This window comes from Eubalaena glacialis, chromosome 3, assembly GCF_028564815.1.
Source record: "Eubalaena glacialis isolate mEubGla1 chromosome 3, mEubGla1.1.hap2.+ XY, whole genome shotgun sequence".
In the NCBI taxonomy this organism is placed as follows: domain Eukaryota; kingdom Metazoa; phylum Chordata; class Mammalia; order Artiodactyla; family Balaenidae; genus Eubalaena; species Eubalaena glacialis.
This window is the reverse complement of record NC_083718.1, coordinates 156,713,058-156,737,112: the sequence shown is the minus strand read 5'-3', so window position 1 is coordinate 156,737,112 and position 24,055 is coordinate 156,713,058. Positions and strand designations below refer to the sequence as shown.

The 24,055-nt window shown below is 54.3% G+C and overlaps 1 protein-coding gene across 3 annotated transcripts; it reads left to right on the top strand.

Annotated features, from left to right (window-relative positions):
- The first annotated feature begins 4,637 nt into the window (after window positions 1-4,637).
- Window positions 4,638-23,527, top strand: FAAH (fatty acid amide hydrolase). Of its 3 annotated transcripts, XR_009700395.1 has the most exons (16): window positions 4,638-4,849; window positions 10,328-10,441; window positions 12,837-12,971; window positions 13,161-13,294; window positions 13,374-13,580; window positions 13,832-13,872; window positions 14,102-14,226; window positions 16,230-16,355; window positions 16,884-16,981; window positions 18,143-18,242; window positions 18,522-18,562; window positions 19,290-19,329; window positions 19,824-19,932; window positions 20,501-20,646; window positions 21,101-22,018; window positions 22,708-23,527. XR_009700395.1 is itself a non-coding variant. In XM_061184268.1 (15 exons), exons 1-15 carry the CDS (start codon window positions 4,655-4,657, stop codon window positions 21,227-21,229), a joined length of 1,647 nt encoding a protein of 548 aa, XP_061040251.1. In that variant the 5' UTR covers window positions 4,638-4,654; the 3' UTR covers window positions 21,230-23,527. The 3 variants fall into 3 exon arrangements, 2 of the variants coding, with proteins under 2 accessions (XP_061040251.1, XP_061040250.1); XM_061184268.1 differs by having other exon boundaries at window positions 13,161-13,232; window positions 13,405-13,580; window positions 21,101-23,527; XM_061184267.1 differs by having other exon boundaries at window positions 21,101-23,527.
- Window positions 23,528-24,055: the final 528 nt, after the last annotated feature.

The window sequence follows — 24,055 nt, the reverse complement described above, 5'->3', positions numbered from 1 at the left end:
TGGTATCAGGATTCAGTAGCAGGCAGCCCTAGAGAGAAGGACCAGAGTCACCTGAGGGAGCCTTGGGTGGGCAGATTTGTTTTAGACACAAAGAAGTTCTGTCTACCTATAGTCAAAATTCTGAATGTCCCTCAAAGGTATACTGATTTTACAAAAGCCATCCTCACTTTGCAGAATGGTTCCCCAGATGAGTTCTTTAAATAAGATAGATTTATGTTAAGATTTGATTTATACACAACCTACCAAGAATATACCCTCTGTGAAGTACGAGGTAAATATGTAATGATGTCCTACCAATGCTTCTTGAGAAGGGAGGCATGTGCTTTTCTGCATGTCTGGTTTTCAAAAACTGGTTTGCCACCCACGAGATGTTTTCTTCCACACCGTCTTGGATACAAAGGTTATGGCATACAAGCTGACTCAATACTCATATTGATGTCACCAGAGCCAAGTGAAAAATATGTAGCTCTCAGGATCAAAATAAAAATGTTTCCCTAATAAAATTGCTATTGCTATGGCTCATTTTTAGTCACATTATTTTATTCTATTATTTTATTTTATATAGCCCTTGCTATATGTCAGGCACTGTTCTAAATACTTTACTAAAATTAACTCATTTAATTCTCAATAACCAATGAGGTAGTACAATACCTCCATTTTACAGATGAGGAAACTCAGGGGCAGAATGGTGAAGAAACTTACCCCACAGTTTCAAATAAATTTAGGAGGGAGAAAACATTTTGTGTATATCCAAAGGATGACATGGGTTAAAACAGGTTGAGGAAAACAGATTAAGGGTGAGATGTGGTTGGTGTGTTTCCAGGCTAACGACTAGGAACTTTTTTTTTTTAATACAAGAAATTTTTTTTTAATTCATTTTTTAATTTGTTTTTTAAGATTTTTGGCTGTGCTGGGTCTTCGTTGCTGCGCCCGGGCTTTCTCTAGTTGCGGTGAGCGGGGGCTACTCTTCGTTGCGGTGCGTGGGCTTCTCATTGTTGTGGCTTCTCTTGCTGCGGAGCACGGGCTGTAGGCGCACAGGCTTCACTAGTTGTGGCATGTGGGTTCAGTAGTTGTGGCTTGCGGGCTCTAGAGCGCAGGCTCAGTAGTTGTGGCTCTCGGGCTTAGTTGCTCCGCGGCATGTGGGATCTTCCCAGGCCAGGGCTCGAACCCGTGTCCCCTGCATTGGCAGGCGGATTCTTAACCACTGCGCCACCAGGGAAGCCCAGGAATTTTAATAACAGTTCTAAAGTCTAGATGTGTGTATCCCTGTTAAAGAGGTAGCAGTGAGTCTCAAAGATCCAGGTCTGACTCACAGTGGGCCCCCACTCACTATGGAGTATTAAGCAAGTCCCTGGTTGTCTGTGGGCCTCAGTTATTCATCTGGGCCATGGGGATTGGGAGGTATGTCAATTAGCTATTGCTTTGTAATAAACCAACCCCAAAATTAGTGATTTAAACAACCATTTATTATTCTGAGTCTGTTGGTTGGCTAGGTTCACTCATGTATCTGCATTCAAGTGGCTCTGCTCATCTTGGCTGGGCTCTCACCTGTGTAAGGGCCTGAGCAGGGACAACTGGCTGAGGTTCTACTCCACATGGCCTCATCCTCTGGAAGGCTAGCTTGGACTTCTTCTCATGGCAGTGGCAGGGTTCCAGGAGAGAGAAAGAAAACAATTCTCCTGCAGCTTAGGCTCAGAACTAACACAACATCCCGTGCACTGCATTCTGATCGTTAAAACAAGTCACAAAGTTCAGCCCAGATTTACAGGGGTGGGGAAATAGCTCCCTTCTGAAGGGAGGAGCTCTTTGCAAAGAGCGGAGACATAGAAAGCTGTGGTATTGGAATCGTTTGCCATAGGAGACGAACTCTCCCCTCCCTCTGGGGAGAGTGTAAGAGTAGGGGGCCTCTGAGGTGGTTGGGGAGCTCAGTCAGCTGAGGTCAAAGACCTGTCAGTGCTTTGAAAATTATAAACTGCCCCACAGGTAGTGCTTCTGAGTACGGTATCCTGTGTCACTTGTGGAACTGTGAGTTCCTTGGAGCCAGGCTGTGCCCTGCCCCTGCCCTCCCCTTCTGTATTGAGGAAAGGCTCACAGAAGTGAAAGAAAACAAAGCAGAGCAGTTATTGAGAACAGGGGCACACTCCCTCTTCTCACCCCCAGAACAAAGACAGGCTTCAAACCCTCTGGAATCTGAGAGGCTTCCTCCCCTTCTGCATGCTCTACCCCTCATCCTTTCTGCCCTGCCCCCGCCTCCAACCGAACTTGGCAAGGTATTTACCTGTCTTCCCACTTGACAGCTGAGGATACATAAGGATGACTTGCTCAAGGTCACCAGCTAGTGGGGGAGGACCCTGATACTGCTCAGGAAACCCACCAGGGCCTGCTTGAGCGACTGCAAATACAAGTAACTAGTTTACACGCACCACCTGAGGGCAGGCACGTGCTGTTTTGTCTCACGGAATGGTGTGTTGAATTACAGATGCTTTTCTAGTAACACAGGTGGAGCCCTGGAAACCCAGCCCCACTGGATCCTCACATCCGCCTGCTCTTCCATTCCACGGTCTCTGCCTCCAGCTTTCCTCTGCCCGTCCTCCTCCACATTGCCTTTCCAAAACATTTGTGTCACATCTCTGTTTAAAATAATGAGTCAATGTTTATTGAGCTCTTACAATGGACCAGGTGCTGTTCTAACCTCATTTAATTAGCTGAATTAACTCTTTTGAATTAACTTCCCTTGAATTAACTCATTTAATCTTCACAATTCTATGAAGCAGTCACTATGATTATCTCCCATTTTGCAGATAAGGAAACTGAGGCACAAGAGGTTAAAGTGACTTACTGAAGGTTACACAGTAAGTGGCAAAGTTAGGATTTGAACTCAGGGAGTCTGGTTCCTGAGCTTGGGCTTCCCAGGTCAGAAAACCCCTCTCTGTAGGTCTCTAATAATAACAACAACAATAATATACTGATTAACATGCATGGATTGCTTTCTATAGGCTAGTCCCAGTTCTGGCTGCATTTCATGTATTAGCTCATTTGGTTCTTACAATAGTACTAGAGAATTGGCCCGGGGGCGGGGGTACTATTATCCTCATTTTACAGGTAAGGAAACTGGGGCACAGTCACACAACAAGGATGGGTTACCAGACACTCCAGCTCCAGAGGCAAACTTTAAACCACTGTGCTATCTGGCTTTCCCAAGGGCTATTCAGCCCAAGGGCCCAGCATCCAAGGCTCTTTGGATTCATGCCACATGATCTCTGCATTTCCACCAAAGCATGTCTTTTGTTTCTTGGTCTATGCATGTTTTTTCCTTCTCAACCAGACCTTGAGCTCCATAAGGCCTGATTGAAGATCTGGTACCCCCTTCAGTTTCCCCAGCTCACAGCAAGGATCTCACAGATTCCTCCTAACAATCTTGCGAGGTAGGCTTTCATCCTTTTACAGGAAAAGGCACGGATTCAAAGAGGTAAAGACAGAACTGGATGGACAGCAGTGTTTCAGCAGACAGAGTTTTCCAGCCACAAAGCACTTTCCCACATCCCATCCCACGAAACCTCACTTCCAGGGGCAGTAATGGTAGTACTGCTTGATGGTTAAGAGCAATGGTTTAGGATCAGACCTGAGTTTGAATCCCCACTCAACCACCTCTGTCACCCACAGAAGTCACTTACCCCCTCTTGTCCTCAGTTACCTCATCTGTAAAGGAAGATAATAAAAATGCTTTCCTCATAGGTCTGTTGGGAGGACAAATGAAATAAAGCACATAAAGTCCTGTGAGAGAGGCCTAGATGGGAGAAGTATTATGTGTGTGTATATATAATCCACCCACCCCCCCTAATGAAGGGTGTCAGGTCCCCAGACAGAAGCAGTTCTTTCTGTTTCCTGAGTGTGAAATCCAGGAGGGCCCAGGACTGGAAAAGAGTGACCCTGGGAAGGCCAGTCTGTGGGAGGTGGCTGAGCAAAAGGACAAGTGATGGGTGCTCTGGCCATGAAGAAGAGCCCAGGGAGGGAGACACCGGGTCCCAGGGTGGGGGAGGAGAGGGGGCAGCAGGTGGGCTCCCTGAGAGGAACATCCTGTGGCCATCTCTGCCTGGCACCCCAAAGCCCCACGCAGGGGAGAGGTGGGTGCCCTGTGATGCACGGCCCAACCCAAGGTTCTCCAAGGAAGATGCTGCTAAACTGTTTGCGGGGATTAAACAGGTCCGGGAGCTCAACCTATCGCTGCTCTCCGTCCTATTTCCCGCAGGGGCTCTGGCTGGACCGCATCTTCCGGGAGTTGGGGCTCTCGGGTGCGCCGGGCAGAGGTCGGGCCGGACGGGGGCGCCGAACCGCTGCTACGCTCGAGCTTCCGAGGGCGCCCAAGGGAATCGGGTGCTCCTCCCACTCCGCCTGGCCCAGTGCGTGAGGACTGGGGAGCAGTCTTAGCCGAGCTGCCGCGCCGGACCTTGACGGTTGCGCTTTACCGGCCTCTGGCCGGCTGCCAGGCAACAGCGCGCCGCCCCGCGGGTCTGCTGCTGCGGCACCGCCACTCCCTCCCTCCAGCGCAGGCGGGCGCTGGATCCCAGGTTGATCCAGGCCGGGTTTTGCGGCGAAGTCCGCGCGTGCTGATTCCTTATCGGTTGTCCTCGGCAGCGGTCGGCGGCGGGAGACCATGGTGCTGGATGAACTGTGGGCCGCGCTCTCCGGGCCCTCCGGGGCTACCCTGGCTTGCTTCTTGGTGGCGGCGGCCTTGGCCCTGCGCTGGTCCAGTCACCGGACGGCGCGGGGCGCGGCGGCCCGGGCACGACAGAGGCAGCAAGCGGCCCTGGAGACCATGGACAAGGCGGCGCAGCGCTTCCGTCTCCAGGTGATGGCCGGGGTTGGAATCGGGGTCAGGGGGAGGGCCTGGGGTGGCGGCAGCACTTTCAGCCGCCCGGGCACGCGGAGGGGCGGGCGGCGGGCAGCGGGCAGCGCAGGTGTGTGGGCAGCGCAGGTTCGTAACTCTCCGAAACTCCTCTCGCTGTAATGCATTCCGTGCTCTTTCTGAGCCAGGTGGGGCCTAGGGGAGGAAGGGAAACGAAAGGGACAGGGCAGGTTGTCGAAGGCTGTCGCCGCACTGGGTCAAAGAGGAGCTTTGCTCTGGTGCCAAAGAATCTCAAGATCACTGACTATTAGGACGCTAAAACGCAAGTGTGAGAACCAGTAGGATGCTCGGGTTTAGGACTTTGGAATCGTAAAGTGATGGCCAAGGGCATCTGGAGAGCTTACAGTTCAAACTCATTGATTTGTGCTTGAGGATGCTAAGAGGGAGCTGGGGAGGGACTTGCCCAAGTCCACAGGGAGTTACTGGCGGAGCTGGACCCCTGCCACCTAGGCTGTCGAGTCTGATGGGTTATAAGCCCTTTGCATGAATAGGTTTAGGTGGGTGATCTGTCAACAAGATTTTATCCTCTGGATCAGCTCAGTGTGTGTATGGGGGCAAGGGAGAGGCCTAGAAGGGGAGGCTTTTCCTCCAGGTGTATGACACACTGGACCCAGTTCCAAGTCAAAATGCTGAACTCACTTCTTATGTGCTGAGGGAGGGAAGACCTGCCCCGAGTGTTTGATAGGATTTGGATCTGACAGGTGGGAAGGCATTCCGGATAATGGGACAGCACGAGGCAGGAGCTGGAACTAGAACCCAGATGCCTGGTGGGACCATCCAGGCTCATTCCGCTGGAGAGGAGCAGGGGAGAAAGATTAGGAAGAGAGACCCTGGCCTTGAATGCCAGGCCCTGGGTATGGCCTTGATGGCCGTGAGGTTTTAGCTGGATGTAATGGTATGGATTTACTCCACACCATTCCTGGACCAGGAAATGTCATATTTGTTTATTTATTGAAATAAAAATGTATCTGGTTCCAGCCTTCACTCATCAAGCTGGCTGAAAAGTACACAATCAGTCAGTTTTTAGGTATTCAATCCAAACTGGTCACTTTCCCTACTTGAGCACAGGTTTATCACTGTCTGATCCTCCTTCTCTGGCTGACCTCCTTGGTGCCCCACTCAGGGATCCTTGCAGTGATCCCAGGCTCAGCCTAGAGACCCTCGGCTGCTCCCGAGGCTCCAGGTCCTGTGCAGCTGGCTAGCTGAGTTCTGCCAGCACCGAGGGCTGTGTGGAGGCAGCTGTAAGAATCTGCCCACAGTTCGTGCCTACAGGACTCCCGTCCTGGTTGCAAGGAACCCACCAGCTGGTAGGGGTGTGGGGTGGTAGTAGGGTGGGTCTTCCCTCACTTCAACTCCAAGCATCAGCATCTACACAGTTTCCTTCTGGAGCAACAGCCTTTCATTATTTTTAAGAACCAACTCTTCCAGGGTAGAAGCTTTAGCCCTGAAATACCAAAAGCTGTTGAAACAGCCTCCGTGGGGCAGAGCCTGGCCTCGAACACCAAAACTTGGCTCTTGCAGATGGGAAAGCAGGGAAATCACCTTTTGGTTTTCTAGTGACTGGGAGAAGAAAGGGAGAACTATCTTAGGAGCCTCAATGTGCCGAGCAATCAGCAAAGAGATGAGGTCTTCGTGACAGTAGCTTTGGGAATGGGTAGGAGGTGGGCAGTTTAGCTGAGCTCATCCAGGGCCTTGGGACGGGGCCCAAGGTTAGCAGGGCCCTGGATGAATACAGCAGCCTGTAGTACAACTCCTGCCTGAGAGACCGCAGGAAAGCTAGTTGTGACCCAGATACCTCCTGTGTCCCGAGGCGTTACTGGAGGAGGGGGCGTACTCAGCACCTCCTGAACATCGCAAGATGGTTCATCTTTCTCTGGACTCTAGAGCAACTTTAGAGTGAGGCGTATTTCTTGTATTCTCTGTTGACCGTGTGAGGCTTAACCTGTAACATGCCCGTTTGTTGCATTTGTTTCCACCTTGCCCCCTGAATGAGTTTCAATATCCTTTCTGGACTGAAGAGAGGGCCCACCATTGACAGAATATTATGGCTGGGAGAGCCATCCCAGAACACCTGCTTATCCCTCTGTGCCTCCGCACCTGTAGTTTTATCCTGAATGCCCTTCCCACACATCCCTTACAAGCCCTTTTGTCAAAATCCCACTGGATTACAAATGCCACTTCCTTCAACTGGATCTGACCTGTAGTTCCATCTCCTGGCGTCTCCAAGACCAACTTGAAGCTGATTTTAAAACAAAACAATTCAATGAATGACTTGAAGAACAGTATGGTTTTTGTTTCGATCAGTATCAGTGGCCTACGTGATCAAATGGAAGAGATATCTTGAAATAGGACAAAAGCGATTTAAAAAAACCCCATGAGTGAAAATAAAAAAGACTTCGAGGACAATCTAGGATACCTGAAATTAGGACAGTAGGTGGTTCAGAAGGAGAAAAACAGATGGAGGAGGGGCAGTGATTCAATGATAGCTATAGTATCCTTTGCTTGAAAAAGTAGGCATACAGATAGCCACATGCTTGGTGAGACGTTATTTGTGCACTTCCCTGCATTCTCCATACTAATTTTTTTAAAAATTTATTTATTTTATTTATTTATTTTTGGCTGCGTTGGGTCTTCGTTGCTGCGTGCGGGCTTTCTCTAGTTGCGGCGAGAGGGGGCTACTCTTCGTTGCAGTGCATGGGCTTCTCACTGCGGTGGCTTCTCTTGTTGTGGAGCACAGGCTCTAGGCGCGCGGGCTTCAGTAGTTGCGGCACGCGGGCTCAGTAGTTGTGGCGCACGGGCTTTGTTGCTCCGCGGCATGTGGGATCTTCCCAGACCGGGGCTCGAACCCGTGTCCCCTGCATTGGCAGGTGGATTCTCAACCACTGCGCCACCAGGGAAGCCCCACATTGTGGGTTTTTCACAGACATTTTTTTTTTCCTGTGAGGTTTCATCAGAAACTGTTAACTATGGTTTCCTTTTCAGAAGAGGGACTGGGCAGGGTGGTCCTAGAGGTGGGGAGAAATGTTCACTTTTCATTCTGTATACCTTTAAAAAAATATGTCACTAGGGGTTGTCTCGTGTGTTGGTGGGGAGATCATGGATCCATTTTTCTTCTTTTCCTTGCTTGTAGCTCCCTGTATTATTTAAAAAAAAAAAAAAAAATCCCAAGTGAGTGTTGTATCCACTTAACAAATTCAGGGAAGAGGTAGAGTGTTCCTGATATTGAGGCCGGGCTTCAAAGGCTGTGTGGTGGGCTGTGTGGTGGGCGTTCAGCTCTGGGCGTGTGGTGGGTGTGAGGGGACCATGTTGCATTAAGGGGGTTCAGGGGAGTCTGACAGCACCACGGCCTGGAAGCATCTCCTGGAGCTTGTGGTGTGAAGGGGACTTTAAGGGGAGAGGCAAGGTGGGCTTGGACATTGCCCTATCTGGCCTGGCCGCAAAGCTTGGGCGGGGCAGCCGGTTGGGTGGCCCCTGTCTGACCCAGGAGAGAAAGGATGTGCACTGGCAAGGGTTTTGGTAGAGGGGACAGAGAGATAGCCATTTGCCAGAGCTACTTAGGGGGCTTGGTGACTGGATGTGGGTGGGAAGGAGAGGGGGGGAGTCGAAGATGGAGGGCAGCGTCCTTCCCTGAGGGAAGAGGAGCCAGTGGAGAGGGGTGGGGAGGCACCGAGCTCAGGGGAACGACACAGGGACAGAGGGAGAAAAGGGAGTAGCCCAGCGAGTAGGTCTGAGCTCAGTTGGGTCAGTCGAAGGACATGATCTGGAGGCTGTGAGATAGGCGGAGGGCCTGGAGTGGAAGCCATGAGAAGGAGTGACTTCTCCCAGCATCAGAGAGGGAAGAAGAGGTGCCAGAGGAACCTCCAGGAGCCTCTGTCTCTCCCCGCGTCTGGCTCCTTCTCAGGCTCCAAATCACATCTGAAATGTCACCGCCACCTACCCAGCCCATCTGAGTCATTCCTCTGTTCTTTCTGTCACAGACTCCGTTTATCCTTTCTCACACTTGCCGTGGTCTGTCCATTCTTTGTTAACTTGTTTTCTTTCTTAAAAAAATTTTTTTTTCTTTTATTCTTTTTCAAATTCTTTTCTCAATTAACTTGTTTGTTTTCTTGAAGGTAAGCTCTGAAAGCAGAGACTTGTCTGTCCTGGTTATCTCTAAATTCACAGCCCTAGCTAGTCCTCAGCACATAGTAGATGCTCAGAACACGTGTGTTGACTGAATGAGTGGATGACAGAAGTAGCGGAGAGGTGGGAGGGAACCCCGGGGAAGGGGGTATGTCTGTGCCCAGAGGAAACTGCAGCGAGCCCTCTGCATGCCTCCATGAGACTTGGAGCAGAATGAACAGAGTCAAGTGTTTGTTGTATTCGGCAACAAGGAAGTCCCTGGTGACTTTGGCAGGAGCAGAGGAGGGTAGAGATGAGATGTGGTGCCTGCAATTCAGATGTCCTCCTAGCCCTATTTACTAATTAGCCCAATACCCTCGAGGGGGAAGCCAGCGGATGTTTGCAGGCAGGGGCTGACCCCAGAGACTCTGGCGGACTTCGAGGCCTGGCAGTAGGTGTCTGATCAAACATCTCTTCTCCTTCAGAGAGCTCTTCCCTGACCACCCTCTACCTGTGTGCCGCCCACTCACTGCATCCATTTTATTTTCTTTATTTCTTGCTATCTAAAATTCTTATTTACTTATGAATTATCTGCTCACCCCCAACTCTGCACCTGTGTAAGCTCCCCCAAAGCCTGGATGTGACTTTTTTGTTCACTGCTGTATCCCCTTGCCTAGCATGGTGCCTGGTACGGAGTAGGTGCCTAATGCATATCTATGTAATGAACAAAAAAACCCTCTCTTTTGGATGTGGCTCCAGCTCCAACCCTAACCACCCAGGACAGGGTTTTCTTATTTCTGCCCTCCCCTGACAAGGTGTTGAGTAGTTAGGTGCAGGTGGACAGCCAGTGGGCAGCCCATGCTGAATGGGTAGAGAACTATAGTTTATCTGTAAGTCCTAGGCAAGGCACTTCCCCTTGCTGAGCCTCAGTTTCTTTAGCTGTGCAATGGGAATGGTAGTAAGATTTAATCCAAACATGGAGCACATTGGCATGGTGCCTGGCGCACAGTAGGTAGTCATTGGTGGTCCCTGTTAGTAATGGTCTAATGATCAGCCTGGGCATGGCCTCTCCCTGGACCCCCCTCAGGTAAGCTTCTTGAAGAGATAGATCTGTATTGTCCACAGGTAGCAAGGGCCTGCCCAGGCTGGACCACATTTGTGGTGTCAGAGCTGCGGGTGGGCACATCTGTCACGAGTTGGCATGTGACAGTGAGCACGTGCTTGGTAGGTGTGGGGATTTGGGGGCATGGGCCACTGGTGTCTGCTGCAGGCACATGGGGCCTGCGGGGAGTGGGGGACTGATCCGAGTTGTCTCCCCAGAACCCTGACCTGGACTCGGAGGCACTGCTGGCCCTACCTCTGCCTCAACTGGTACAGAAGCTACACGGTGGGGAGCTGTCTCCGGAGGCTTCACTCTTCACCTACTTGGGAAAGGTAAAGCCTGGGAGTGACCCTGCTCCTTCCTCCCCTTTCTCTGCAAGGCTGGGGGGAAAACCTGGCCTGGACTTTGTCCCACTGAGGGCCGCGGTGGGATCACAGTGCCAGGGAGGTAGGGAGGGAGCCAGAGCTCTGTGTGTGTGTGTGTGTGTGTGTATGTGTGTATGTGTATGTGTGTGTGTGTGTGTGTGTGAGAGAGAGAGAGAGAGAGAGAGAGAGAGGGAGAGAGAGAGAAGAGAGAGAGAAGAGAGAGAATGGCTCTGTGTGTGTATGCGGGGAGGTGGGGAGGGGCGGGGGTGGGTGGGCACTGAGCATGTTGTCTTAGCTAGAAACCTGGCTTTTAGCCCAGACTTCCCTCTCCCTCCCGCCCCCACCCCATCAGTCACCAAGTCTGGTCTGTTCCCTTCCTATAGCTGTCTCTAGTCCATCCCCTTGTCTCCCCCTCTTCAGCCACCCTGGTCCTCCACCACCATCTCCCTCTGGGACCAAGCGCCAGCCTCCTGGCCAGGTGCCCTCTCAGCTCTTCAGCATCCTCTCTGGCCAAGGCCTTCTGTAGCTTGGGGCACCAGCGGCTCAGCTGCTGGCAGTTCCCTGGCACCCAGCGCCTGCACTGGCTCGTGTGGGGCTCCTTTTACCGGTGAGGCTCTTCTCCTTCTTGCCCCTCTCAGTTCAACAGGCTCCCCCGGAAGAGTCTTCAGGGCTCAGAGAGGAATCTCTGGAGTCTTCCAGGAAGCCTCCCATGACCCTCCTCCCCTCCCAGCCTGAGTTAGGGTTTCCTCTTCAGTGTTCACTTTCTAACAGCACATTTCTCGTCACATTGTAGGGCTTGCCTTGTCTTTCTCTTTCCCAAGGCAAATGTGGGCTTTTGGTGGACAGAGTCTTATTTGTCTTTGCACCTTAGTGCTGAACACTATGTCTTTTATATAGTAAGTGCTCAAGAAATGTGTTTGAAACAAAATGAAAGAAGGAATTGTGCTTTGTGAGTGTGACTTGTCTATATATGCCATAGCATTTTTTTAAAACATCTTTTTTGGAGTATAATTGCTTTACAATACAATGTTGTGTTAGTTTCTGCTGTATAACAAAGTGAATCAGTAATGTATACATATATCCCCATATCCCCTCCCTCTTGCGTCTCTCTTGCGTGTCCCTCACACCCTCCCTATCCCACCACTCGAAGTGGTCACAAAGCACCAAGCTGATCTCCCTGTGCCATGCGGCTGCTTCCTAGTAGCTATCTATTTTACATTTGGTAGTGTATATATGTCCATGCCACTCTCTCACTTCATCCCAGCTTACCCTTCCCCCTCCCTGTGTCCTCAAGTCTATTCTCTACGTCTGCGTCTTTATTCCTGTCCTACCCCTAGGTTCATCAGAACCATTTTTTCTTTAAGATTCTATATATATGTGTTAGCATATGGTATTTGTTTTTCTTTTTCTGACTTACTTCTATGAGTGTGACTTGTATCTGATATGATTTCTTGGAAGAGAGCATGTGGTAGTGAGTGGGACCCCTAAGCAGGTGGACATGAGTGCCAGGGGGACTGACGGGGGTGTATGAGAGTGGTGTGAGTGACTGCAGCTGAGAGGGGGGCAGAGGGGGACTGTAGAGAAAGGACTGGACACCCCTGGGCCGGGTGCACTGAGAGGACACAGTCTCAACAGCCGGGGTTGCTTCTAACGAATCAATGTCCCTGAAAAAGCTCCTGCCCCTCTTAATCATCCACAGAGAGCATTCTGGCTACAGATTGGCCTCCTCTCTTTCTGCCCGGGGCAGGAGACAGGTTTCACGTACCTGAGTGTGGCAATAGGGCCACACCCATGTTCCTGTCAGTTGCTGTCAGTCAGCCACTCCTCCATGAGACTTGATTATCAGCTTCAAGGGTTCCTGGGGGAGGGGAGGCTTCACCTGGGCCTGCCTGGGGCAGAGGAGCTGGGAGGCTCCCTGGGAGGCTGTAGCCTGGGTCTAGACCTGCCCTGCACTGACTCCCAGTGTGACCTGACACGGGGATCTGCCAGCCTCACTGGGCAGAGGGTGCGGCTTGGAGGAGGATGGGGGTGGGGTGGCCAAGGGTCATCCTCCTCCCAGCTCGGCCTCTGGGGGGCATCTGAGGTCAATATCTTGCCCCTTTGAGTTCCCTGGTCGTGCCCTGGCCCTGGGAGTACTCTCTCTCTCTGTCCGTTTTGGAGTTGAAGGCCAGAGACAGCCAGGGTGAGGCTGGAGCCACATGTCCCTAGTGAGGCGAGTGCTGGGCCTAGGTTATCCTCTGTGCCCCTGGGTCATGTTTCTGGTTACCCTTTCCCTGGGTGGTAAGGGAATTTTAACACAACTGAAAAAAAAAAAAAAAAAGCCAGCCTCACTTTGTCTTGTATCCATTTCTCTCTCCCACAGGCCTGGGAAGTGAACAAAGGGACTAACTGTGTGACTACCTACCTGGCAGACTGTGAGACTCAGCTGTGCCAGGTCCCAAGGCAGGGCCTGCTCTACGGCGTCCCTGTGAGCCTCAAGGAGTGCTTCAGCTACAAGGTGTGCCCTGCCCCAGTCCCTGCCAGCCAGCTCTGTGTCCTGGGTCACCCTGGGCCCTCATGGTGCCTTGAGAGGGCACCATGGGTATGCCCTGCCTTGGCCTGTGGGGTGGTGGTGGGAACAGACCCTGTGCTGCTGAGGCGCCCCTGGCTCATCAGCCACGCCCCTCTCGCCCATCCCTCCTTCTAGGGCCAGGACTCCACACTGGGCTTGAGCCTGAACGAGGGGGCGCCAGCAGAGTGTGACAGCGTGGTGGTGCAGGTGCTGAAGCGGCAGGGGGCCTTGCCCTTCGTGTACACCAATGTCCCCCAGTCCATGTTCAGGTTGTGTCTCGGGTGCGGGGTGGGGGCAGGGGCACCGGTGCCAGCGTGACATGGGCTGACCCCTTTCTGCTTCCTCCAGCTATGACTGTGGTAACCCCCTCTTTGGCCAGACCGTGAACCCATGGAAGTCTTCCAAGAGCCCAGGTGGCTCCTCAGGGGGTGAGGGGGCCCTCATTGCGGCTGGGGGCTCCCCACTGGGCTTAGGCACCGACATCGGAGGAAGCATCCGCTTTCCCTCTGCCTTCTGTGGCATCTGCGGCCTCAAACCCACAGGGAACCGCATCAGGTATGGTGTAGGTGGTCGGGGGAGGGAGCTTTTGAGTCTCTTGCTGTGTGACCTTGGCCTAGCTTCCCACCTCTCTGGGCTCCAGGCAGGGATTCCCTGACTGGGGTTTTGCTGGGAGGTAGTGTCACAGCACCACGGTCCTTGGTTCCTAGTTTCCAAAGTGGTGAGAGAGTTGGGAGCTGCTGTATGGATGTGGGGTTGGGCAGAGGATGGCCATTTCCCATTTCCAACATCTTGTGTTTCTTATCCAGCAAGAGTGGCCTGAAGGGCTGTGTCTATGGACAGGTAGCAGGTGAGGTCTGTGGTTCCCTCTATGCCCTGGAGGAGGGGGGTCTGCCTGATCCGCCTCTGCCCCTGCTTCTCCTTGGGGCAGTGTTGGGCCCCCAGGCCACCTTAGGTCTGAGTTCCTATGCCTTGTCCCTGCTCACACTCCTGGGCCACGGCCCAGCCCTTGCTTGGACCTGGCCCCAGAGCCCCTTGGGGCTGGGTGATCTCTTTTTCCTCCCCACCCTGCCCCACAGTACAGCTCTCAGTCGGCCCCATGGCCCGGGACGTGGAGAGCCTGGCGCTGTGCCTGCGAGCGCTGCTGTGTGAGGACATGTTCCACCTGGACCCCACCGTGCCCCCCCTGCCCTTCAGGGAGGAGGTGAGCCGGGGTGGGGGTGGGCATGGGGTGGATTCAGGTCTCACTGGTGCTCCTGAGCCCAGAGAGCAGCCCCTGCATTGCAGCAGGACTTGGAGGTCCTGTCTCCTGAAAACCACCCCCGCGGGGCGGGGGAGGGGGTTGAGGGGGGTGAGGGGGGTGAGGGGGGGACGGGGGGGGGGGCGGTGTCTGAGGCCAGCAGCAGCGCCTCTGCAGACAGCCACCAGATGGCGCCCTTGCCTGCATTTGGAAACCCTGAGGCTTTCAAATTGGTGGGCTGGGAGCAAGAGCTGAGGAAAGACCCACCTTCCGGCCTAGCCTGGGGGCTGTCACTGCGGAACAGGAGTGGCCTCGAGGCTAAGAACAGCTTGAGAGAGCACTCCTGTACCTTATCTGTGTTTGATCCCCAGTAATTAGGAGCCTTTCCTACAGTATTCACGTCCCTATCCCCAGCCTCCGGAGGGATGCTTGGCACGTAGGCTGAGTGAGTTAAGGACAGTTAAAAGCGGAGCTGTCTCCCTCCCAGAGAAAGCTGGGATCTGTGGGCAGTGGCAGATGCTGGCTCCCCAAAATATCATCAAAACAGCCTGTTGATCAGATAAGGCTGAGTTTAATGCTTTCTGTGGTGAGGGGGAGTGCTGCCTCCACAGAGCCTTAGCAGCATGGGGGAGGGGCGCGAAGTTAGGATATTGAAGTTGGTTTCAGGTGGATATTTCAGTGTGGGCCATTGGTTAGGATTGGGTACAGATCATGATGTAATAGGTTAGGACTGGTGGATACAGCAAGGTGAGGATTCTGAGGAGAGGGGTTCAAGGAGTCTTAGAGGATAAGCCCGTCATTTGGTGCTTCTATTGAAGAGTTGATGGGTCTTTTAAGAATGACTGATAAAGGGGGCTTCCCTGGTGACGCAGTGGTTGAGAATCTGCCTGCTAATGCAGGGAACACGGGTTCGAGCCCTGGTCTGGGAAGATCCCACATGCCGCGGAGCAGCTAGGCCCGTGAGCCACAACTACTGAGCCTGCGCGTCTGGAGCCTGTGCTCCGCAACAAGAGAGGCCGCGATAGTGAGAGGCCCGCGCACCGCGATGAAGAGTGGCCCCCACTTGCCACAACTAGAGAAAGCCCTCGCACAGAAACGATGAGACAACACAGCCAAAAAAATAAATAAATAAAAATAAATAAATAAATAAATAGAATACCACGGCCAAAAATTAGTAAAAATAAAAAAAAAATTTAAAAAAAAAAAAAAAAGAATGACTGATAAAGTTATCTGTACTTTATGTACAACACATTCAGGAGTAGTCAAGTTAGATCGATGTGGGCAGTGGAATAGTAAAGCCATGTTAATGTAGACAGTAAGCTGTGTGATGTAAGCGCCATTTCTCAGCAGTCTGGCATTTCTCCCTACAGACCTCTTGCCTCACCCAGCCCAGGTTGCCTTGGAAGGGCTGAAGGCCCTGGGGCAGGCAGGAGATCTGGGCTGGGGGTGAGGTGAGCTACCCCTCCTCAGCAGAGGAGATGTTCTAAGTGAAACCAGTCGTTCAAGAGCCCCTTCCTGAGCGGAGGCGAGGAGGTGAGGCTCCTGTCCTGAGGTCTGGAACAATCTATTACGGGAGCCAAGACTAGCATTCTCAAAACAGGCTGTAGAGAGCCTCGGCTCAGGACGCAGGATACCTGGCTTCCCGACCTAGTGTTGTAGCTCTGCCCTGACAAGTGGCCTTGGCTGAGTCCCAGCCCCACTCTGGGCCTATCTCCCTATGTAGACCTGAAGCCTCAGTTTCCTCGTAGGACCAGTGGGAATCTTCATTCTTGCTCTGCCCCCCTGCAAAGTCATTGTGAAGGGGTCAGATGCAGAAGGGGCTGGCCTCGCTGGCAGTCAGTTTTCGGGGGATCTAGGGTTCAGCCTCAAAGCTGCGTCTGGGGCTGAGTAGCTGCTCTGAGCTCTGGGAGCCCTGCTTGGGGCCACCCTCTCCTGACCTGACTCTGACTCCTGTGTGTTGCCCCCAGGTCTACACAAGCTCTCAGCCCCTGCGTGTGGGGTATTATGAGACTGACAACTATACCATGCCCACCCCGGCCATGACACGGGCCCTGCTGGAGACCAAGAAGAGACTCGAAGCTGCTGGCCACACGGTATGGAGGTGGGAGCCCATAAGTCCTGGCATCGCCCCTCTTTCAGGGAAACCTTCCTGGTACCCATGGCTGCCACCCATCCCTGGCATCCTTCCACCCTGATTGTTTTGTGGTTGGGGATGGGAATTCGGTCCCTGGGGGACCAGTAAAAAGGGACTGATCAGAAGTATTGGGGTACATGATTGATGGTGAGCTCACCCCTGTCCTGGGGATGTGTGAGCTGCATCGGGAGGGCCTCGTCGACCACAGACAGGGGTGCACAGCTGTCCAGAGGTTCCTGGGGCCCTGAGATGGCAGGTTTGGGGATGTTCATCTGAGACAGGCTTATGTGTGGCGCCAGACTTCTCTCCTGATGTGCATCTTACAGGGAGTTATCACGGGCCAACAAGGCCACCGTTGCAGCTCCAGTGAGGGTACCGTGAAGGCAGGGTTGGTCCAGTCCATGCTCGGGGCTGCCTGGGTAGCATGGGGGTGGTGGGGCCCAAGGGTTGCTAGGTCTGGGAGTCTTACACTCCTCAGTCCCTGCAGCTGGTTCCCTTCCTGCCAAGCAACATACCCCATGCTCTGGAGACCCTGTCGACGGGTGGGCTGTTCAGTGACGGTGGCAAGAGCTTCCTACAGAACTTGTGAGTGATGTTGGGTTTGGAGGTCTGTGGTGGGATCAGGACATGGGGAGACCCAGGAAGAGCAGCTGGGTGCTGTAACCCCGGGGACAGGCCAGGCTGGGGGAAGATGGAGGACAGGCCTCAGCCGAACGTGAAGAAGGTCTGAGCATTCTGGGTAGGGACCTTGCCACCCCTCTGATGGCAGGCTGAGCCTGGCACTACCTTGCCAGGGAGTCTTTGGCAAGGTGCCAGCGCAGGGGGAGGCTGGATTGAGCGTCCGTGGCCTCATCCTGAGCTGAGCTGAGCTGGCTGGGAGGTAGGAGGTAGGCAGGGAGTTGCCTATCTGTTTGGGAAAGATTGAGAGACAAGGGTAGGGTCAAATAGGAGGGCAGGGGTGTAGACGTCATTCTGTGACTCCGCGCTCTTCTGACTTGAGCCACGCCTTTCTCTTTTGAGTAGGACCTCAGTTTTCTTGTCTGTAAAGTCAGTAGGTTGGACCAGACCAGCTTTAAGGGACTTCGCAGAGCTCACGTTTAGAGAAGCTGGTTCCACTTGGGTGTTTTCAGTCCTTAAAGGTTGACACGGGCAGAGGACAGGCCTGTGAAGGTGCCTCCTGGGGACATGCCCAGACTGACTGGGCTTCCCCCACCCAGTAGCTAAGTGTGGTCCAGGCTTCAGCGGAAGGGGCTACCCCTCACTCTGGCCCTGGGAATGAGGCTCCAGGATCAGCCGCCTGAGACCTTTCCCTGAGATCTAGAGCAGAGACAGCCTCAGAGACAAGGATCACGGTGCCCACTCAAGACTGCGCCACTCGTGCCTCCAGGCCAGTATCCGCATCCATGGGGGGAATGCCCTCAGTATCACGCCCTGGCCAGGGAGATGCTGCCCGTAGTTCTTATTGCTTTAAGCTGAGTTTGCCAGGCAGGGAGACAGGGAGTCCTGCCTTGGGGAGCTCCATTGGGTGTGGGTGGAGCCCAGGCATCCCAGAGGGTCTGCAGACACAAGCCACATATTGGAAAGGAGAGGCTGAGATGAAGGGGCTGGAGAGCGTGGTTACCGGAGTCTGGTGAGGAGGGAGGTAGACAGAGTCACTGAGTAGAGACCGGGGGATGCAGTAGGTGGGGGTGAGCCAGGACGGATGCCTGGGGTGGATGTGTCTGGACTGGACCCTTTGTCTCCCAGCAAAGGTGATTTCGTGGACCCCTGCTTGGGAGACCTGATCTCAATTCTGAGGCTGCCCAGATGGCTTAAAGGAGTGCTGGCTTTCATGCTGAGGCCTCTGGTGAGGGCACAAGGAATAGAAGGGGTGGGCTGGGCTGGGTGGGAGCCTCTGGGGCTCTTCCCCCCTCCCCTTAGCCTCCTCTTCTTCTCAGCCCTCACCCAGTCTCTTCTCCTCCCCCCATGCCCTTTGATCTTCAGCTAACATGCATGCTGAAAGGGGTGCCGGCCCAGGACATGGGGGGAGGGACAGAGGGAGGAAGCACGGGCAGCTTGGCCTGAAGAAGATTATTGCCACACCTGGCCCAAAGCTGAGTCACTGACTGTGTCTGTCCTTCTGCAGCTCCCAAGGTTGTCAGCCTTTCTCAACAGCATGAAATCTCGGTAAGAATGTTTCCCATGCCCAGATGCTTGCCCCCCTTTTCCCCTGACCTGGGTCCAAGTGCTTTCCAACAGGAAAAGATGAGAGAAGTAGCTTCTGAGGCTGGAAAGGGCCCAGGCAGGGTGGCAACCTCTGTGGCTTTCGAGGAGAATCTTGAAGATGTCTTAGCAAGGTCCAGGAAGGCCTGGAGAGCAAGGACCTGAGGGAGAGCACAGGATGGGAGAGGGTGGAGAGGAGAAGACTGTCCTGGCTGGGCATGGGTGGAAAGGCCCAGGAGGGAGCTGGCAGGCGGCAGGAGCGGGGGATGCTGGGAACCCATGAGGGGTGCTACTCTTTTAGAGATCAGACTACACCGCGCCCTCTCCTGCCTGCCCCTCAGTGGCTCACGCCGGAAAGGCTGGGAATAAATTGCCCCATTCTCAGGCCCTGACATCTTGTGGACTTGCTCCTTCTGTTACCACCAGGCATTTAGGACCTTGGGTGGCCTTGGCCTCTCCTGTGTCCTGAGGGTAGCTAGGAGTCAGGCCTAAGTCCCTCTTGGGGACTCAGTGGGACACGAACTTAGGGATTAGAACTTCTGCCCTGCACTACTTTCCTCTCAGAGTGCCCTGGAATTGAGAAGGGTCCAAGGAGGAATGAGATCTGGGAGGTGTTGAGAGTAGGGGTCTGATGTTGCTAATCCCCGTGGCTGTGATCATCATGGTCGGTGACCTCACTCCCTCTGTCCAGGTCAGCTGGAAAGCTCTGGGAACTGCACCGCGAGATTGAGGTGAGGCCAGAGCCTCTAGACTAGAGTAGGGCGGGTGGGGGTGGAGTTGGACAGGGCACCTGTGTTGGGGTCTCTCGGCCACTGGTCCCACTGGTCCCCTGGAGTGGCCCATCGTTCTCCCTTCCACTCCCTGGATTGGGCCGCTTGGGGACTGCTGTCAGACCCTCACTTGCCCAGAGACCCATCTTAGGGGCCTGGGTCAGCCTGGGGCTCCTGTCCTGGATACCTCTTTGCCACTCTGGTGCTGCCTGTAGCCAGCACTCCATGGCCCTGCCCTGGTAGGAAAAGCGGTGTCTGTGGTTCTGTGGAGCAGATGATGCCCCCTGAGAGCAGCCCTGTCTGAATACCCCGAGGTCCTCCATCCCACTGTGGTTCAGTTCACATCTGGGGCAGGTGCAGGGCTAGAGTCACCCCAGCCACAGTGCCTGCGTTGGAGAGTCCATGTAATGGGCTGGGTCTGAGTGCTTCACCTTGTGTACGGGTGTCCTCCCCAGGTGTACCGTCACTCTGTGATTGCCCAGTGGAGAGCAGTGGAGCTGGATGTGCTGCTCACCCCCATGCTGGGCCCTGCTCTAGACTTGAATGGCCCAGGCAAAGCCACAGGTGAGGCTTGCAGCCCCATCACAGCCCTGTCACCTGTCTCTTCTCTTCTATGAGTTCAGTACTTTGCCTGGTGGGGCTGCTGGGAGGTAGAAGAAGAGGAGCCCTGCGGGTGGGTTGCACCCCTGGGGGAGGACTCTGCCCTTGAGAGGGTCACAGTCTGGTTGGCTGGAGAGATGGGAGTCATGTGGGATGCCTTGGGAGGGAACGAGCTCCCTCTCCTCAGCACTATTCAAGTTGGAGATCTTGTTACAGAGTCTATGGTTTTGGGAGGTGGTATTTGAAGTCCAGGTGGGATTTAGATAAACCAGGAAAACAGCAACAACAGTCCAGGTGGGGGGAAGCTGCAGGGCAGAGGCACAGGGCAAGCTCGTCAGCGGGCTCTCCAGCCTGCCCTGAATCTGGATTCCTGGGCTCTGTCACTCTCACTCAAGTCTCAGCCCTAGGAGAGAACCTCTCCCTGTCTGTGGAGGCAGGGTGCCATTTCACAGGGTGGAAGACTGGGGCTCAGAGAGGACAGTTGTCATGGAAGTTCACCCAACCTGCTCCAGCCACATGTGCTGTGTCTCAGGGGCCGTCAGCTATACTCTGCTCTACAACTGCCTGGACTTCCCTGCGGGGGTAGTGCCTGTCACCACGGTGACCGCCGAGGACGAGGCCCAGATGGAGCATTACAAGGGCTACTTTGGGGATATCTGGGACAAGACGCTGCAGAAGGTAAGTCCCTTTTCCCCTGGACTCACACCTGCTCCTCTTCCTCTAGTGGAGGAGACAGTATAAACACGAGTATCCTTGTCTGTCTGTCTCGAGAGCTTGTTTGGAGGTTCTAGCAGGGGAGCGCAGCTACTCGTATACCCTTGACCGAAGAACGGTCCTCCTCTATCGGGGAAGGTCGTCCTCTTCGACAGAGCGCGCGGCTTCGGGAGGGACGCACGTGGAGCGGTGAGGGAGGAAGGGGACACCCGCCTAGCCAGCCATATCAGCCAAATCAACCCTGGCGATCAATGGGGTGACAGATGTCACAGCCAGATCGCCCTCACATCCTCAAGACCCCTAAAGACTGCAGGCTGGCCCTGCTGTGCTGCCCCTCCTCTCCAGCTGGGATGCTTCCTGGGCCCAGGGTGGGGTCCTGCCTCGACACCTCCCATCCTGATGCCTGTGTCCCCTGCAGGCCGTGAAGAAGAGCGTGGGCCTGCCTGTGGCTGTGCAGTGCGTGGCTCTGCCCTGGCAGGAAGAGCTGTGTCTGCGGTTCATGCGGGAGGTGGAGCGACTGATGACCCCTGAGAGGCAGCCATGCTGACTACCGTCGCCTGGCCCTAGAGGGCCTGAGACCCACTGGAGCCACGCCCAGCGTAGTCAGGGCACAGCTGCCACCCTGGAGGAAGTGTTCAGCCTGGGGCAGAGGCTTCCAAGTCCCTCCCCCTCGCCCCTGCAAGAAGCCCAAACCCGCTGAGTCTGGACCTCGCTCCCTCCCTGCCCTGACACCCCCAACGTGGCAGCCAGTGGGCATGACATGGGCGAAGGCCCACTAACAGTCAAGAATCGGTTCCTGGTCTGTGTCCTTTCTGGCAGTCATCGTTAGGGCACTGAGGGTTGGAGACCCGACCTTCTAGAACCTGACTCCAGCCACGTCAGTCTCCTGCTCCAAAACCTCCTCTGGTTCCTGTCACTCGCAGGATGGACACAGGCTTCTCAGGATGGGCGATGCAGCCCCAGCACTTCACACCCACCCCTCCCACCCCCCTTAGACTAAGCCCTACTTTGTTAGACACTGTCTTTTCTCTTCTCCTTGCCTCTGCTGGGAATGCCCTTTCTGCTCCCCTACCATTAAATCCTCTGAGGCCCAGCTCAGATCCCTCTTTCTCCTTCTGAGCCCTGGAGTAGGTGGGCTGTTTCCTCCCAGTCTGCCCTGTGTGGTGGGCATCCGCGGGTGGGTCACCGCCCTTAGCACACTGGCTCTCCTTGACGGCAGGGATATTACATCTTTGTCCTCAGTGGCCAGCACAGGGCTGGGCACAGGGCAGCGGGGAGTCTGGGATGCTGCTGCGGAGAGGAACCCGCAGGACTGAGGAGGCGAGCACAAGACAAGGTAATCTGGCAGAGAGTGCTCGCAGGGCCAGCCCAGGACTGGAATGTTCTGGGAAGGCTTCCTGAAAGAGGAGTACCTGTGTTGAGTATAGAAGGTCCCCAGGGCTGAGATAGGGGACGAGGACATCCCAGGGAGAAGGAACAGTAGTACACCCAGAATGGACACAGGAGGAGCAGCGGAGATGTAGGTGGGGGTCAGATCAAGGTGGACTTGGAGGGCCAGTTCAGGAACTTGAATCCAGTCTCAAGGGCAATGGGGTGCTCTTGAAGGATCAGACAGGTGTGGCGAGGAGAGTAGGCTGGAGGGGCAGAGCCTGGAGAGGGTAACAAGGCTGCTCCTTGATCCTAATGTGGGGAAGGGGGCCTGGGGCCTGAGCTAGGGCCCTGGCCCAGGTAGAGAGAGAGGTGGTTTGGGAATTGACAGTTGGGGGGTGGAAGTGAGCTGTCTCAGCTCAGGCTCAGCTCTGCCCAGTTTGCCAGCTCACCTCTTACTGGACTGCTTTGCCTGGTGGGTGGAGGGTTAGCTCGTCTGGATGACTGGGGGCTTCTTGGGTCCACCAGCACAGCTGCCTCGCTCCTCCCTGGCTCCAGCCCTAACTCGCCCGCTTGCTGTCGGGGATGTTTATGGCCTGAGCCCTCGGGCAGGGTGGGCCCCTGGCTCCAACCTGACCTACTTCATATTCTTTTCAGGGCAAGCTGCTTTCCCAAGGCTCCCTTCTCCACCGAGATTTTCCTGCTTCTCCAGTGGTGCTTTCCCCTCCAAGTCACGTGCCCAGTGGCACCTGTACTTTCTGCCAGTGGCGTCCCTGTCTCAGTGGGGCAAGTCTCAGGGCAGACATGAGGCCTTACCTTGGGGCTGACTAGAAGCCCCGACCCACATGGATGCCTAGATTGGGGTGACCAGGCAGCTGCTGCACTTTGCCCTGATTTCTCTTAACTGCTACGTCATTTTGCCTCATATTCTTCCATAAAACCACGTGCCATCTGCCCCAGCTTCCTGCCCCATTTCTCTCTTTGGTTAATGATAGCCTCGTGCTTTCAGACACGAGGCTGCCGTGGGGGGCCACCTCTCCTCCATTCCTTCCCTGGTTTATTGATGTCACCCTTGGACCCCAGCAGGGCCATGCCCAGCCCCGTGCTTAGTGGTGCCGGAGTTCCTCCAAGCCTGGCTCCCATCCCTGAGAGGCTCCTGGGCCTGTGTGTGTGGAGGATGTTGGCACAAGCACGTTGGCTCTCTTGTGATCAGGGCCGGGGGAAAGGGTAGACGATGGGGCCAAATGCTGCTGAGGGCAGCGGAGGTGGTCAGTGAGGAAGCGAGTACCCCCTGCGTTCCACCTCCACCTCTACACTGTGGTCCAAGCCACCTGCCTCTCACCTGGACACTAATAACCGAACTGGGCTCCCTGCTTCCTTCCTCACCTGTCCGCCAATCCATTCTCCATACAGCAGCCAGAGTGATCATTTAAAAGTGTATATCAGATCGAGTCACCTCTCTCCTTAAGACCTTGCAATGGCTTCCCAATCACCCGCAAATAAAATCCAGTCTCCTCCTCGAGTCCTGCGAGGCCCCACGTGACGTGGCCCTTGCCCACCCCCCTGCCTCCTCCTGGATGTCTCTTCCTCTCGTTCATCGTGCGTGCTCCAGCCACATGAGCACCCTTTGGTCTCTTGATCATCTCAAGCTGGTCCCTGCTCCAGAGCTTCTGTGTTAGCTGTCCCTCTGTTTGGAACACTTGGCGCCAATGTCACCTTCCCTGATCACCCACTTGGCAAACAGTTCCCCTTGACACCTTCTAACATGCCACCCTTTGTACTTTATAGCATTACCACTATCTGGAATCATACATTTTATTTTTTTGTGTCTCCACTCAGGCAAGCTTCCTGAGAGCTGCATTTTGTCGTGCTCAGCCTGATACTCAGCATGTGGAACAGTGCCTAGAAGGTGCTTAGTTAATTTAGTGAACATTAACTGAGCATCTACTAGAGACCAGGCACTGTATTGGATGCTGGGACTGCAGTGATGAATGCGGCAGACTAG